The following is a 14,440-nucleotide window of genomic DNA, read 5'->3' on the forward strand; positions in this document are numbered from 1 at the left end:
CACGATGGTGAAAGGCCGCTTCACTGTCAACCCTTTCAAGGAGCTTGTCCTCACTGTCGAAGATGTCAACAACCTGCACGAAATCTCCAGCGCCATTCTTGACTCCAACCTCTCGCGGTATGAAGATTTTATCAACGTGGACAAGGGCCGAATTGATCCTCAGCTTTGGAAGCTCGTCAAGAGCAGAGACAACACCAAGGTCTACCAGGAAAAAGCCTCTGGAACAAGTCGCAATGCCGTGACTCTGCCTCAGACGTCAGGGTCCGCCGACTTGCCGTCGTTGCTCTGTGTCGGAACCACGGTCGGTGAGATGGAGGACATGATGTTCGGCGTTCTAAACCCGACGCTCGAGATCATGCGCATCAAGGCGTCGTACGTCGAAGACCTCAGCGGTGCTGCCGTGCTAGCCAACATTGTCGAGCCGACGGCTGAAAACCCATTCAACTCCTTGGTGGTCAAGTGGATGGAGATGGATATCCCATTACAGTCGATGGGTCTAGTGAGGAACCGCGACTACATCTACGTCGAGGCGACAGGTTTCGTGCACCTCGCGAGCGGCGAGAAGGTCGGCTACCACATCCTCCACTCGGTAAATTTCCCCGAGACGCACGACTTGCCGAACCGAGTCCGTGCGAATCTGTCCATCTGCGGGTTCTTCCGACAAGTGCGCCCCAACGCGAGTGAAATCTTCCTCACTGGCCTGATGGACCCGGGTGGCGACATGATCCGCATGCTGGTGCCGACCATGGCGAACGCCTTCCTCTCCACGCTCAAGTACGCACACTGCGGCCAGATGAAGAAGCTGCAGTACATGCTGGAGAAGCGCTACAAAGAGGCAAAGGAGCTCGGCACTCCAAACCGTGAGCACGTTTGCGTTACTTGCAACTCGCAAATCACTAACCGCAGACTGGGAGATTTCGGCAAGACCGACGCATCTTGCAAACTCTGCTTTGGCTACGTGTGCCACAGCTGCAAGATCCAGAGGAAGCTGAGCTTTGTGACCCCGGATCTGCTGCTTGCTCAGCGCAAGGTCACGTTCTGTGCTGTGTGCTTGAACGATGCAATTCGTGCGCCTGCTTCAGACGCCGCAAGGGCTCAGATTGGTGCGTTCGTCGGCGGACTGTCCAAATATCACTCTTACAACCACGGCTCGGAGGCTAGCACGATCTCCGAGTACGCTTCTAGCTGCGGATAAGGCTTTGTATCTAGCGAGCATTGTATTGGTTAATGAAATGTAAACTTCTGCATCCATGTTAGCGTAACCTTCCCTTGCGTCTTGTTGGCTTTGCAAGGTAAACGACTCATGCAAGCTTCGCTATGGCTAGAAATGCTACAAGTGTATGATTCATAAGAAGTTGAGTCTTGTGCCTCGCAGTTACAGTACGAGCAGCGCATGGTCGCAGCGGCTTCAGCAAAAACTCACATGCTGAGTACTGGAAGGTTCTCAAGGTAGCAAGCCTATTGCCGCGGGTCCAATGCATTTACAATTTGATACTTGGCATCAACAAGAAGACGGTAGATCGAGGGAAAACAAAAGTCGCTTGTATTAAGTAGGTTGGTAGAGAGGCTGACAGCCAATGTCACGCGCCTTGACCTTGTCGACGTCACCCCATCGTGCGTTGTGGGCATGACTCAGATAAGGTCAGCCTTGTCCCTTCAGGACCAACCTGGCCAGAATGTGAAGCAGTTGCTGTGTCTTATCGGCTCAGCAAGCAACAACTCTAGGGCTATTAGTGCCGATCACAGTACTATGCTATGCTTAACCACAAGCCTTGTTGTGGACAAAACGTCTTCACATGCCTGTTCTGTTGCAACAAGAGAACAGTTGGTGGGTGAACCTTATGGTATCCTCCTCGACAAGCGTCCAGCCATCCCATAGCATCTCATTCGTCTTCTTGCTTTCGTCTGAGCACTCCACCGCAACAAGTTTAACAGAAGCCAAGCCAAGTCCTCCAACTCAAGCTCTCAACATGGTGAAAGGAAGGTTCACCGTGAACCCGTTCCCAGAGTTGAAGCTATCTTCTTCGGACACTGGTAACCTCCACGAGGTCGCTGGAGCCATTCTGGAGGCCAATGTACAGCGGTATGAGAACTTCCTGACGAAAGAACACAAGAAGATCGACCCCAACAAGTGGAAAGTGCTGAAAACTAAAGAGAACTCGACGGTCTACACAGCTCGGCACCACGACGTCTACCGCACAGGCACGCCAACTCACAACGGGCACAATTCGACGCCTGGACTTCCGTCTCTGCTCAGCCTCGGAACGACTGTCGGCGCTCTTGAAGACATGATGTTTGGCGTCGTGAACCCCACGCTGGAGATTATGCGCATCAAGGCTTCGTACGTTGACGACCTGAGCGGGGCCGCCGTCTTGGTGAACCTGGAGGAGCCATCGTTGGAAGACCCGTTCCGATCGCTGGTAGTCAAGTGGATGGAGCTCGACATCCCCTTCCACACGACAAGTCTGGTGAACAACCGTGACTACGTGTACGTTGAAGCAACCGGAATGGTGAGTCTGTCAACCGGCGAGCGCGTCGGCTACCACGTTCTGCACTCTGTGAATTTCCCCCAGACCCACGAGCTCCCAGGCCGCGTCCGTGCCAACATGTCCATATGTGGCATCTTCCGCCAGGTCCGTCCGAATGCTATCGAGGTCTTCGTCTCGGGCGTCATGGACCCGGGCGGTGACATGATTCGCGTGCTGGTGGTGCCCAGCATTGCCTCCGTCTTCCTCTCTACGCTCAAGTACGTCCACTGCGGCCAGATGAAGAAACTGGCCTGGATGCTCGAGAAGCGCTATACGGAGGCCAAGGAGCTCGGAACGCCGAACCGAGAGCACATTTGTGTCACCTGCTCAGTGGCAATCACCAACCGCAAGTTGGGAGACTTTGGTAAGAGCAGCAGCACTTGTAAGTTGTGCTTTGGCTATGTGTGCCATAACTGCAAGATCGAGCGAAAGCTGAGCTTTGTGACGCCGGATCTGCTGCTGGCCCAGAGGAAGGTCACTTTTTGCGCAGTGTGTTTGAACGATGCGATCAGAGAGAACGCCTCTATTGCTGCCAGAGCGCAGATCCTCGCTACTGGTGGTGTCGTCAAGTCTCTGCAGCTGCATTCCGAGGCGTCTGATGCGAGTACCGTGTCAGGCTACTCGTCCTCAACATTCTGAGTGTCTGGCCAAGTTCTGTGATCGCGTAGTCTATGCTTTGTATAAACTATATTGTTTCTTGTTCATTGCGCTAGCATTTCCCCTCTCAAGTGCGTTGGACAGTAGTGAAGAAGTTGCCATTGCACGTCATTGCGATTGCTGACAAGACCTTTGACGACGGTTCCTACGCTTAGGCTGCTCAGTTACTGAATCATTAGCGCATCCATCATTAGCGTGGTGCGGGCTCGTTGCGTGAGCCGGACGTTGCAAACTAGGCTGTAGTAATAGAAGTAACATGCTACGACCAGCTCCACTTTGACTGTTTCAGCAGCAGTAGAGCATGATCACCAAGGTTTTAACGTAGTAAAGTGCTTGGAGTGCTTAGCAGCGAGAATAGACACAAGCTTTCTCTGTATCCACGATAACTAGTTTGCACTCTTATGCCTATTTAGGATGCTATTGCAGCAGAAACCATTTGCCAAGGTCAGCACCTGCAATTGGCTTCCAGCTCTGACCCGGATACCTGAGCCCGTCAGGTCCAAAGACAGCTGTAAGTACCTGTCCAGGTCTTACATTCTGCTCTATTCAAATACGTCAGTGATTTCCGGTTGCGTACCACAGTGCCTGCAGGCGGCAGTCAAACCCTACATCCTTGCGTGCCTATTCAGCAGAACAGGTGCAATTCCACCCACTCTCCAAACCTTACCATACGTCCTCTATCAGTCGTCGAGGACTTCGCTGTGAGCGTGGATCTCCCGGTCAGAGCCCTTGGTGATTTACTCCTCTCTCCATTGTTGAATTCGACTTCCGTATTGTAAACCATGGTGAAAGGCCGGTTTACCGTTAATCCCTTTCAGGAGCTTGTATTGAAGCCTTCGGATGTGACGGACCTGGAGACGCTCGTCGGACAGATCCTTGAAGCCAACATCGCACGGTATGAAGATTTTCTGTTCAAGGAGCACAGTCGGATCGATCCCGAGCAGTGGAAACTCGTCAAAAGCCGTGACAACACCAAGGTTTACTCGGAGCGACACTATGGCTCAACTCGAGTCGGCCCCCAGGTCCCTGCGACCACAGGACAGTCGTCGGACTTACCCTCGCTGCTTTGCTTCGGAACTGCCGTCGGCGGCTTAGAAGACATGATGTTTGGCGTCGTGAACCCCACACTCGAGGTCATGAGAATCAAGGCCTCGTACGTCGACGATATCAGTGGTGCCGCCGTGTTGTCCACAATCGTCGCACCCTCGCTGGAAGACCCGTTCAAGTCTCTGGTCGTGAAGTGGATGGAGTTCGATCTCCCTCTTCACTCGGTGAATCTGGTCAAGAATCGCGACTACATCTACATCGAAGGCACTGACGTCGTGACGCTGTCGAACGGCGAGAAGGTTGGCTTCCACATCTTGCACTCTGTCAACTTCCCCGAGACCCACGACCTTCATGGTCGCGTTCGCGCCAACACGTCAATTTGTGGACTTTTCAGACAGGTGCGGTCCAACGCGTGCGAGATATGGGTCAGTGGTCTGATGGATCCGGGCGGTGATATGATCCGCAGACTGATTGTGCCCAACATGGCGACGGCGTTCCTGTCAACACTCAAGTACGCGCACTGCGGTCAGATGAAGAAGCTCGCCTGGATGCTGGAGAAGCGCTACGCCGAGGCCAAGGAGCTGGGCACACCGAATCGAGAACTAGTCTGCGTGACTTGTTCATGTCCTATCACAAGTCGCCGACTTGGTGATTTTGGAAAGAGCAACAGCACGTGCAAGCTCTGCTTCGGTCACGTGTGCCACAACTGTAAGATCCAGAAGAAGCTAAGCTTCGTGACTGCGGATCTGCTGCTGGCCCAACGGAAAGTCACGTTTTGTGCTGTGTGCGTCAACGAAGCCATGAAGTCCCCAGCGTCCGAGGCAGCACGAGCACAGATCCTTGCAACAGGTGGAGGCTCCAAGAGTATCCTATATGCATCCAACACATCAACGGCTAGCTGTGTGTCGGAGGGTAGTGTGCACTAACTTTTAGATTAAAAGAGCAGTGGCCGATGTTTAAGGAAGTGCGGTGAGTAAGTTTTAATGATCAAGGCACGTTTATCCATGAGCTTTGTTTGCGGGGTATACTTTATAATGTTGACATTTGAACGCTTGCCTTGCTGAAATGAGCAATCTCCGCCAAGGTCAACCATGGAACTTCCCCAACCGGTTCTGTTGAGTCAGCAGTGTTAACAATGTTGACTAAGACGCATTTAGTGAAGCGTCAACAACTGCAAGCATGCTGCTGCGAGCATTGACTACTCCACAAAACAACTTGGCGGTTGCTCCACTATGAATGACCCAAAGATCAAGGCGAAGCTGGCGTGTTTGCTAGTTGAAGGCAATTCGGCCACCGACCGATCCAGGTTGAACGACTGTAATGCGTGAGCCTCTCTGTTACAGCTCGTGTAAAGCAGAACCAGCAATTGCGGGATACCCCCCGTATGACTTTACTTCATAATAAGTCGCTACGGGTTGCTCACGTAACCGCATGCTACGAATAAGATCGAGGGAAAACGATATACCCTTGGTTCTGAGGATTCTGGCCTAACGCCCAAAGTATGTTAAGCAACTTCAATGCTCCTCTGACAAACAAATCGTTACCACACTTTACCGCATCCACCTGTAGTTTCTTATCACAATCGACCAGACGACAGACAGTTGAAATTGAGGCTTGTCGAATTCATCTTTGACGTGCCAGAGCTTCGCTTCCTGAGCGTGGGCAGTGGTCTTAACAAGCTCACTTTTGCTTTTGCCTCCTCACCACCAGCACCCAAGTATCTTTTTCCCAAGTTGCCATGGGCAAGGGGCGCTTCATCATGAACCCGTTTCCGGAGATGCAGGTCTCGATGGCCGACCGTCTGCAACTGCAAGATCTCGCCAATGACATCATCATGACCAACCTCGAAAAATACAACACGTTCATGTCGGCCAAGCGAAAGGTGAACCCTGGTCGCTGGAAACAGATCAAAACCCGAGAGAGGCTAACGGTGTATGCAGAGCGCCCTGAATCAGCCCACGTCTCTGGAGGAGATGCGTTGAGTGGCGCAGGCTTGCCAATGATCCTGTGCGTCGGGTCAATGGAGGGCAAACTAGAAGACCTTTTGTACGGAGTCATGAGCGAAGACCTCGAAACAATGCGCATCAAGGCGTCGTACGTCAACGACGTTAGCGGGGCTGCCGTACTGGATCCAATCGTGCTCCCAACTCTCGAAGACCCGCTCCAGTCTCTCATCGTGAAGTGGATGGAGCTCGACATTCCGTTCTCGTCGACAAGCCTCGTGAAGAACCGCGACTACGTGTACCTTGAAGGCACAGGATTCGTCACTGCCCAGAACGGCGATCGTCTTGGGTATCACCTGCTTCACTCGGTGAGTTTCCCTCAGACGCACGAACTGCCGAACAGGATCCGTGGCAACGCGTCCATCATCGGCTTCTGGCGCCAGGTAACAACACGATGGAGATGTGGGCCACCGGCATTTTCGATCCGTGCGGTGACATGATCCGAATGCTCGTCGTACCCGGCATGGCGTCCGCGTTCGTTTCCAGTGTCAAGTATGCAGACTGTGGCCAAATGCGCAAGCTTGCATTCATGCTCGACAAGGCCTACACCGAGGCGAAGCAGCTTGGTACTCCAAACAAGAAGAGCGTTTGTGTCACCTGCTCCGCGCCGATCGGCCGCCGCCTCGGAGACTTTGCCAAGAGTGACAGCACGTGCAAGCTTTGCTTTGGTCACGTGTGCCACGCGTGCAAAGTGGTTCGGAAGCTGAGCTTCGTCGACCCGGACCTGCAGTTGTCGAGGCGAAAGGTGACGTTCTGCACGTCGTGCATCAGCTCCGTGACGAGCATGAGCGCAATGGATGTAGCCCGTGCGAGTATGCTGTCGGCTAAGAAGGGTGTTGCACATTACCCCAGCACCAACACGAGCTCGACTGTGAGTGGCGACAACGGCAGTGAGGTTTCATACAGCAGCTCTTCAATGGATGGTGCGGCGCTGCACCAGCCCTCTGCGTAAGTAAAATGCAATCGTCTGGTCTTCCGGTTTTACGCAAAGAAACACTATTCAATTCGATAACACAAGTTCATTGTCGGCAATACCTCGTACTGTACGTGCTACAACGGATATCTATCTCCTATTTCTCAACGGCGTGTTTTGTGAGCGGCAACAGAGCCATCTCGAAGGATAGACCCACGCAATAGACGAACGACGTGATGATGAAGCACATTCGGTATCCATACGCGTCGATCAAGAAGCCGCCGAGAACTGCACTACCGGACCACGAAAAGACCGACAGACCCTCCAAAGCATTCCAGCGCGCACGAAGGTTCTTGGGCACGTAGTCCATCAGGATCGACCGACGGAGAGGCTGCGAGCAGCGCATCATCCCGCCACGCATCAGGAACAGCGCAATCTGCAGAGCCATCGGCTGTGCGTACGCCATGGAGAATAGACACGCAACGGAGAATGCGCGGGTGAAGGCAATGATCGGCATGCGTCCGCACGGCTTGGACAACCGCTGCGCGATAAACGACAGGATCATGACGACAAGCGGCTGGCTCATGAAAAGCGCGCAGACGTGGATCGGCGTGAGTCCGTACTCCTCCTTGAAGAACAACGGGAAGAAATTGATCGTCATGCCGGCCCCGTTGCTGAGGATAAAGTCGGACACAAACAGGATGTACGGCACGTGCTTGGTGCGAAAGCAGAGGAACTTGGCGTCCAGGTGCGCCATGTATCCCTCCTCCTCCTCCTCCACCTCCTGTAGACGCTGCTGTCGTTCCAGATCCATCTCCTTGGCGGTCTTTCCCTTCAGCAGCAGCAGCGCCGTGTTCTCGGTCGCCGTCGGGGGAGACTTGTCGTCCACTGTGATGTCGTCTTCGTCCGAGTAGTCGTACACCATGTCGAATTCATTACCATTGCCTACCAGCTTGGGCGTGCGCAGCGGAGACGGTGCGATCATCTTCTCCAGCAGCACTTCCTCCTCCTTCTCCTCTTGAGTCTTGTCGACCAGATAGTCCTTGGCCCGGTCGTCATCGAACTGGAACAGGATGAGCGATCCCACGACAGCCAAGACACAGCCGAACTCGAGCACAGGCTTGAGCTCCGGCAGCTGCCACTGGTCTCCGTAGAAGAGGAAAGCATGATGCTCAGCACGGGCCCCAGCATCTGCGCCAAGTTGCTGATGTTGTACTTGATCATGAACGGGAAGCTGCGCTTGCCAGGGGGGATGGAGTCAGCGAACAACGCCTCCATGGCGGGGCTCTGGCAGGCTGCGAAGAGGCCCCAGAGCCCGAACGCCACGTAGAGGCCGTTGATGGACGTCAACTCCACGGAGACGAAGGTGATGACGGCGCCGACGATGCCAATGGCTCCCGAGAGCTTCAGGATCGTGTCGCGACGGATACGATCCGCGAAATAGCCGCCGGGTAGCGAGAAGACGAGCTGCGAGATGCCCTGGATGCCCTTGACGATACCCACGGGTTTGTTGGAGGCCGTGAGCACGAACACGTAGCCAGCCACGACCTGCTGGAACAGAATACTACAGTTGCGATGACGGACAAGGTGAGGAATGATACATGGCTACATTGCTACATTGGGGACGATTGATACCTTCGGGCGGACCAGAAGAAGAACGTGAAGATGTAGGCGGTCCACATTGTGCGTGACGCCGGCTTTGGACCAGAGACCCATGGCGGATGAAGCAGATCGGGAAGTGACGCCCAAAGAAGCGGTGATACACTCATACTTGAGCCGTAGACGAGTCAATGGACTCGTATGCGACATGTGTCGTTTCAAGATATTAGCCAATGGGAGAACATCAGATGTGTTTTACAGAGATCCTTCTCAATGAGACCACCTCGTCGTTTCGATATCCCGATATTTCTGATCATAAATGGAAACTAATCCAGTAGAGATCATCATGTAAATCAAATACCTCTTAAATCGAATTAGTAAACCCCTGCGCGTATTGAGAGGATTCTCTGTACCAACAGCACTCTAAACGTGAGAGATGATGTGGTAGGGATCCAAAGCACTGGTTCCGTGCGGAGGTACCCAACGTAACGTGATCTTAGTGTGGCAGACACTGAATTGTGTTCTTCACGCAACGAATTGAAACACATCCTGCGTTGAAGTGCCCCCTGGAATCAGTCCACAGCGCCATGGGTCTCACGTTCTCCGGCGAGCGTCGCCCAGTCTTCTACTTCATCGGCGACTCCATCACGGAGCACGCTAGCCAGCCCGACAAGAGCGGCTTCATCACGCTGCTGCAGAACCACTACGTGCGCTCGGTGGATTGTGTCAACCGAGGGCTCTCGGGCTACAATTCCAAGTACGTGCTTGCCACTTAAGAAAAATCATTTCTTATTTATAGATGTTATTATGGACTTGATGTTACTTAGATGGGTACTTCAACATGGCATGCCGGTCTTCGCCCAGGAGCTGCAGTTGCAGTACTCGGCGTCCTTCGTCACGGTCTTCCTGGGTGCAAATGACGCCGTCCTCGAGCATGGGCCGGACAAGGCGCAGTTCGTATCGCTGCAGAGTTACCGCGCCAATCTGCAGTCCATTGTCCAGACGGTTCGACCGCTGCTAGCCCCGGGCGGCCACGTACTGCTCATCACGCCGCCCTGCGTCATCGACTCGGCGCGCCAGGGCGACCGCAGCAACGCGTCGGCCGCTAAGTACGCCAAAGCGTGCGTGGAGCTGGCGGCGGCTGAGAATGTTCATGTGCTGGACCTGCACACGTACTTCAACACAACGTTCCCGGACGAGAGCGTCCGTAAGACGTACTTTGTGGACGGTCTGCACTTCTCCGGCAAGGGCAACAAGGAGGTGGGCAAGCTGCTAAGTGTGGCCATCAACGGCATGTTCGACAAGCAGGAGCTGGACAAGTTCAACAAGTGGCAGCTCCCAGACTGGCACGATCTCGTTCCGCATACCGACGCGCTGCAGTGATGGCAGTTTTCTCTACAGGGGTGCTAGAAGATGTAGTGGGAACCTCGATAATGTGTGCAGGATGCGGTCCTGACATTGCTGGACTGGCCTGGGGTTGAGCTGTGTTTTCTTCTTGACAGGTCAGGTTCAGGTAACCTCAAATACATGTACAATCATCGCGATCTGGTAAGCGCTGCGAAATTGGTGGATGCAGGCAATTTGCACAGTAGCAAGAGTCAAGGAACCCACTCTGGACATGTAGTGACGAGGCATTTTGCCCAGCGCAACAAGCCATCCTATCGCTTACCTACGCTTTGTATGAACGACATCGGCCAGATCGCGCTAATCTATCCCAACTGTCGAGTGTTTTCACCGAACCCCGATGCTGTGAATTTTCCATGCTGTCCAAGGCGTGATCGGCGGCTTCAATGGCCCGGGTTCTCGTTTGCTCGTGGCGATAGTCTGCTACTACCGCCCGTTTCACTTCCCAAGCTACCCCAAGGCTCTGCGTTCAGCTACGTGACTCGAAGCAGCGCACGATGCTCAGGAGCACGAGGAATGATACTCCGACAGGCGAGGACTTGAAAATCGGAGACGCAGAAACCCCCGCGGGAATGATCCAGTTGAGTGTGATCGAATCTTCGGACGCCGAAACCTCGATGTCGTCCTCCGATTCAGAGGACCAGACGTTCGTAGGACACGCCAACGTCAGTACCAAGTCTTCAGTGGAAAAGGTTCCGGAGCCCAAGCCAGTTTCAGCTCCGCCGACGAAAGTGCTATTCCTCGATGGCGTTCGTGGTCTTGCAGCGATTTTGGTCGTGACGCAGCACTCAAAAGAGTACATGCAGTCACTCAATCTTGGTGCTGTAGCAGTTGACGCGTTCTTCGTGCTGTCATCCTTCTTGCTGACGTGGCTTTTCATGAAAAAGTGCATGAAGCTGTTGACACAAGGTGCGAGTTTTCGTACGTGGGTGTTTGCGTTGATCGACTACTTCCAGAAGCGGTTTTTCCGTGTGTATCCTTTGTTCGCTGTGACAGTCATCGCGATCTCCCGCTGTCGTTCGAGGACCAGCATCGGTATTTCCTTGTGAAAGCCCCGGCCGATTTTGATCTCTACAAGACGTTGACATTCGATTTCGACCATCGCTTTCACGTGCTGTGGACGCTTCCATTGGAGATTGGATACTACTTCGTGATCCCGCTGTTCGTTTTGGCTGCTGCTTGGGTTGCGACGCGCCTGGTGCTTGGCGCTGCTACGTTGGCTGGGTGGATAATTCACGAGGGCTGTACGTGTATCGGACAAGTCATACACCGCTGGAGCCCCACCTCCCGACCTTCTTGTCGGGCTCACTGGCAGCTGTAGTATTCGTCAAGTTGGACTCGTCGATCAAGAAGACGGGCTTCAAATTCCGCTGGTGGCACACGCTGCTTCTACGCCTGATTGAAGGGTTGGCCATTGCTGTGCTTCTAAGTGTTTGCTTCCAAGGCCTCTTTTTTGACTGGGTGCACGTGAACCCCGTACCTGCTGCAAAAGGATTTCCGTTTGTAAGCGCCTTGCTGACGCTTGTGTTCGTGATCGAAATGATTCATCCGTCGTGCGTGTCCGCGATGTTCGAGTGGAGCATCCTTCGGTTCTGGGGCAAGATTAGTTTTTCGGTCTACTTGCTGCACAGTTTCGTCGTGTGGAACCCGACGATCAGCGCTCAGCCGAAGTATTTCAACCGATTATTTGCTCGGATGTTTCTGACTTTGGCACTCTCCACCGCAACCTTTTACCTGATCGAGTATCCGTCACAGGTGATGGCGCAAAGGATCTCTCGTTTTCTCACAGCTCAAGAGAAGAAGGCATCGCGTGGCTTGGTAAGTTCACGTGTATGGAGAATCAGCTTAAGAAAGCCAAGAACTGCCATGGAGCCGAAGTAGTGAGTACGTGTGTTTGTGTAGTATCATTTATAATTGCGTCGGCAGTAAACATCAAAAACCAAGCGTTAGATCTTTGCATACACTTAGCTATCAGTCCGATTGCTCGGCTGCTTTCATTTGTGCACTTACTGCTATACTATGAGTCGAATATCTGTCGCAGTTGATAACACGGAGGGCTGTCGCTTCCTCGCAACTCCGTGAATCAGGTTGCATGGTGAGGCTCAACTGCGTGGGATGAGAATATTTGTATTGAAAGTGAAGCAGAATACACAACACACTTTCGAAAGTAATGTTACTAGGTCAACATTTTCTGTTTACGAAGTCCAACGGCAAAACTTCGTTTTCAAGCAAGGTGATGAAGTACAGTAGGAAATCTCCAGCGCAGCGTCCACAGCACGAAAACCGGGGATAGAATTTTAAATTCAGCACTTCAAACAAGTTGAAAGCACTATCCTAGGAACTAGCAAGAGTGCCGCCACAGCAATTGATCTGACGTTAAAAAAAATGGATACACGCTTTGAGAAGTGGCCGAGTAACGCGGATCGATACGCTCGGAGAATCGTGATTTGGTTTAATTTAACAGCTTTATGTTTTTCTTCGTAAAGAACCGCATGAGGAGGAACGACGACGGCACAAAACGCCTCCATGGTAATTGCACCGAGATTGAGCGATTACAAGTACTCTTTTGGGTGTTGAGTGACAAGCAAGGCTTGGGAGGTCGTCGAGGAATGGTACCTTGGTCGGAGCTTTTGGCGTAAGAGGAGTGAATGAAGGACGCGTCAGGGCCGACTTCTTTGAATGCGGCTTGGGGACACTCTCGAATGTTCAGCATTAGTGCTGCCTTCATCGACACACCTTTTGTTGTGGATGCGGCTGACGTCCCTTGTGGCGAATATGCGTCCATGGTGAATAATGATTTGTCGTGAAGCAGACGTGTATCAATTAGAACTTGGCGTATTTCTTCACCGCTCGAAACCTCCGAGCGCGAAGATAAGCCATCATATTGGACAGCAAGATCCGCTTGCGTTTCATCCAACCATCAACGCTGGAGTCATTGTGAGTATTTTGCTGCTCGGGAACGCACCTTGCTCATCGGCGTGGTCAAACTCAGAGACGAAGATCAGTTGCATCGAGACGTTAATCTTTCGGCCAACTTTTGTGAGTTTGAGTTTGGTCCTCGGTAGCGTGGTGATGGTTGTCATGTGAGAACGGCCTCCTTCAAATCGCCTTCGAACACGAGCACGTTTCTCGGCTTCGTCATTTCTCCAGTTCTCAGGTCCCACTTGGAAATTCTAAGCGGAGCTGCGCCCCTCACCGAGCTTTGGTTTTATTTGGCCACCATTGCTTGCAATCTAGGACGGCGCAGTGCTACCGGGTCTGTAATTCCTGAGGCTGACCGCGACACGAAGTGAAGTATCAACGAACTGAAGACGTGCTCGGGGTTCAACCTCAGCGGATACCGCAGGTATTTGCCTACGCTGGATGGCATGTTTACAATCATGTTGCTAGTGGTACCTGGGCACATGCAGCAGATCCGGTAATTGTTCGTCCGGCTGCATCGAGAGAACGCTGGACTGCCGACTGCTCTTCCTCGTCCACCGGCTAGAATTCATTGCCGCGCGAACGTTGTGGGTCCTGCGCAGTGCTCGAGCACCGACGCCCAAGTTTTCGCACCTCGCGACGACGCAACAGGGACAAGTCTGACCTGACCGATTTCTCGTTCATGCGCACGTTCGTCCAGTCGCGGCGGCACCGAGCCTTTGTCACGGAGTACACTTGGAGTCTTCGTCCACAGTCCTTGAAGGAGAGCGGTCTGGAACCGATCAAGTCAAGTCCTGCACCGAAAGAGGGGAGACTATGAACGCGCACGAAAAAAAATCCTTGGTGACGATTCTGGCCACACCCAGCCGCGTTCATCACTGCTGGCTGTCCAAAGTCAGCTGGACGTCGACAGCAGATTGATCCTTCAAGCCGCTGGTGATCAAGGTATTATAGTCCTAAGTTTAATCCAGCGAGTACATGTGGACTTGTATGCGGTGCCCTAGTCTGCGCTCGTCATGGCCACGTGCGAACGGATATCAGCGCCAACTTGTTTTGCCATCCAGCCGCCTCGATGCAAGTGCAGCCGTTGCTCATACGCCCCAACAGGATCGGCGTCGACCAGCGTGGTGCCCGCCATCCAGCTGACTGACGGCCGAACACTGTGGAAAGCGACTCAGATTGGATAGGCAGTTGTTCACCGAGCGTCCGCAGCAGCAAACCTGAACAGGCAACATGCTCGCCCCGCTCTTGCCAGGCTGACAAAGCTGCTGCCTTGTCAATGCAAATCCGGCCTACCACTGCGTCGGGATCGGAATGAAGTTGGCGACTGGTTTCTTGCACGCGCGGTTGGATGCCGACCGCCGTCA

General features: G+C 53.2%; 3 protein-coding genes across 3 annotated transcripts; 2 read left to right on the forward strand and 1 right to left on the reverse strand.

The window, feature by feature from the left end:
• Window positions 1-7,305: 7,305 nt before the first annotated feature.
• On the reverse strand, window positions 7,306-8,830 carry KRP23_356 (uncharacterized protein; the record flags this gene model as incomplete). The annotated part of the gene is made up of 3 exons (XM_067888204.1): window positions 7,306-8,211; window positions 8,328-8,712; window positions 8,784-8,830. 3 exons carry the CDS (start codon window positions 8,828-8,830, stop codon window positions 7,306-7,308), a joined length of 1,338 nt encoding a protein of 445 aa, XP_067750913.1.
• Window positions 8,831-9,334: 504 nt separating this feature from the next.
• KRP23_357 (Isoamyl acetate-hydrolyzing esterase 1-like protein) lies at window positions 9,335-10,130 on the forward strand (the record flags this gene model as incomplete). The annotated part of the gene is made up of 2 exons (XM_067888216.1): window positions 9,335-9,504; window positions 9,575-10,130. The coding sequence occupies 2 exons, from the start codon at window positions 9,335-9,337 to the stop codon at window positions 10,128-10,130; spliced, it is 726 nt and encodes a 241-aa protein (XP_067750914.1).
• Window positions 10,131-10,648: 518 nt separating this feature from the next.
• On the forward strand, window positions 10,649-12,032 carry KRP23_358 (uncharacterized protein; the record flags this gene model as incomplete). Its single annotated transcript, XM_067888229.1, has 3 exons — window positions 10,649-11,076; window positions 11,148-11,395; window positions 11,467-12,032. The coding sequence occupies 3 exons, from the start codon at window positions 10,649-10,651 to the stop codon at window positions 12,030-12,032; spliced, it is 1,242 nt and encodes a 413-aa protein (XP_067750915.1).
• Window positions 12,033-14,440: the final 2,408 nt, after the last annotated feature.

The sequence above is a fragment of the Phytophthora ramorum genome, assembly GCF_020800215.1.
Source record: "Phytophthora ramorum isolate Pr-102 chromosome Unknown Phyram_PR-102_s0001, whole genome shotgun sequence".
Taxonomy (NCBI): domain Eukaryota; phylum Oomycota; class Peronosporomycetes; order Peronosporales; family Peronosporaceae; genus Phytophthora; species Phytophthora ramorum.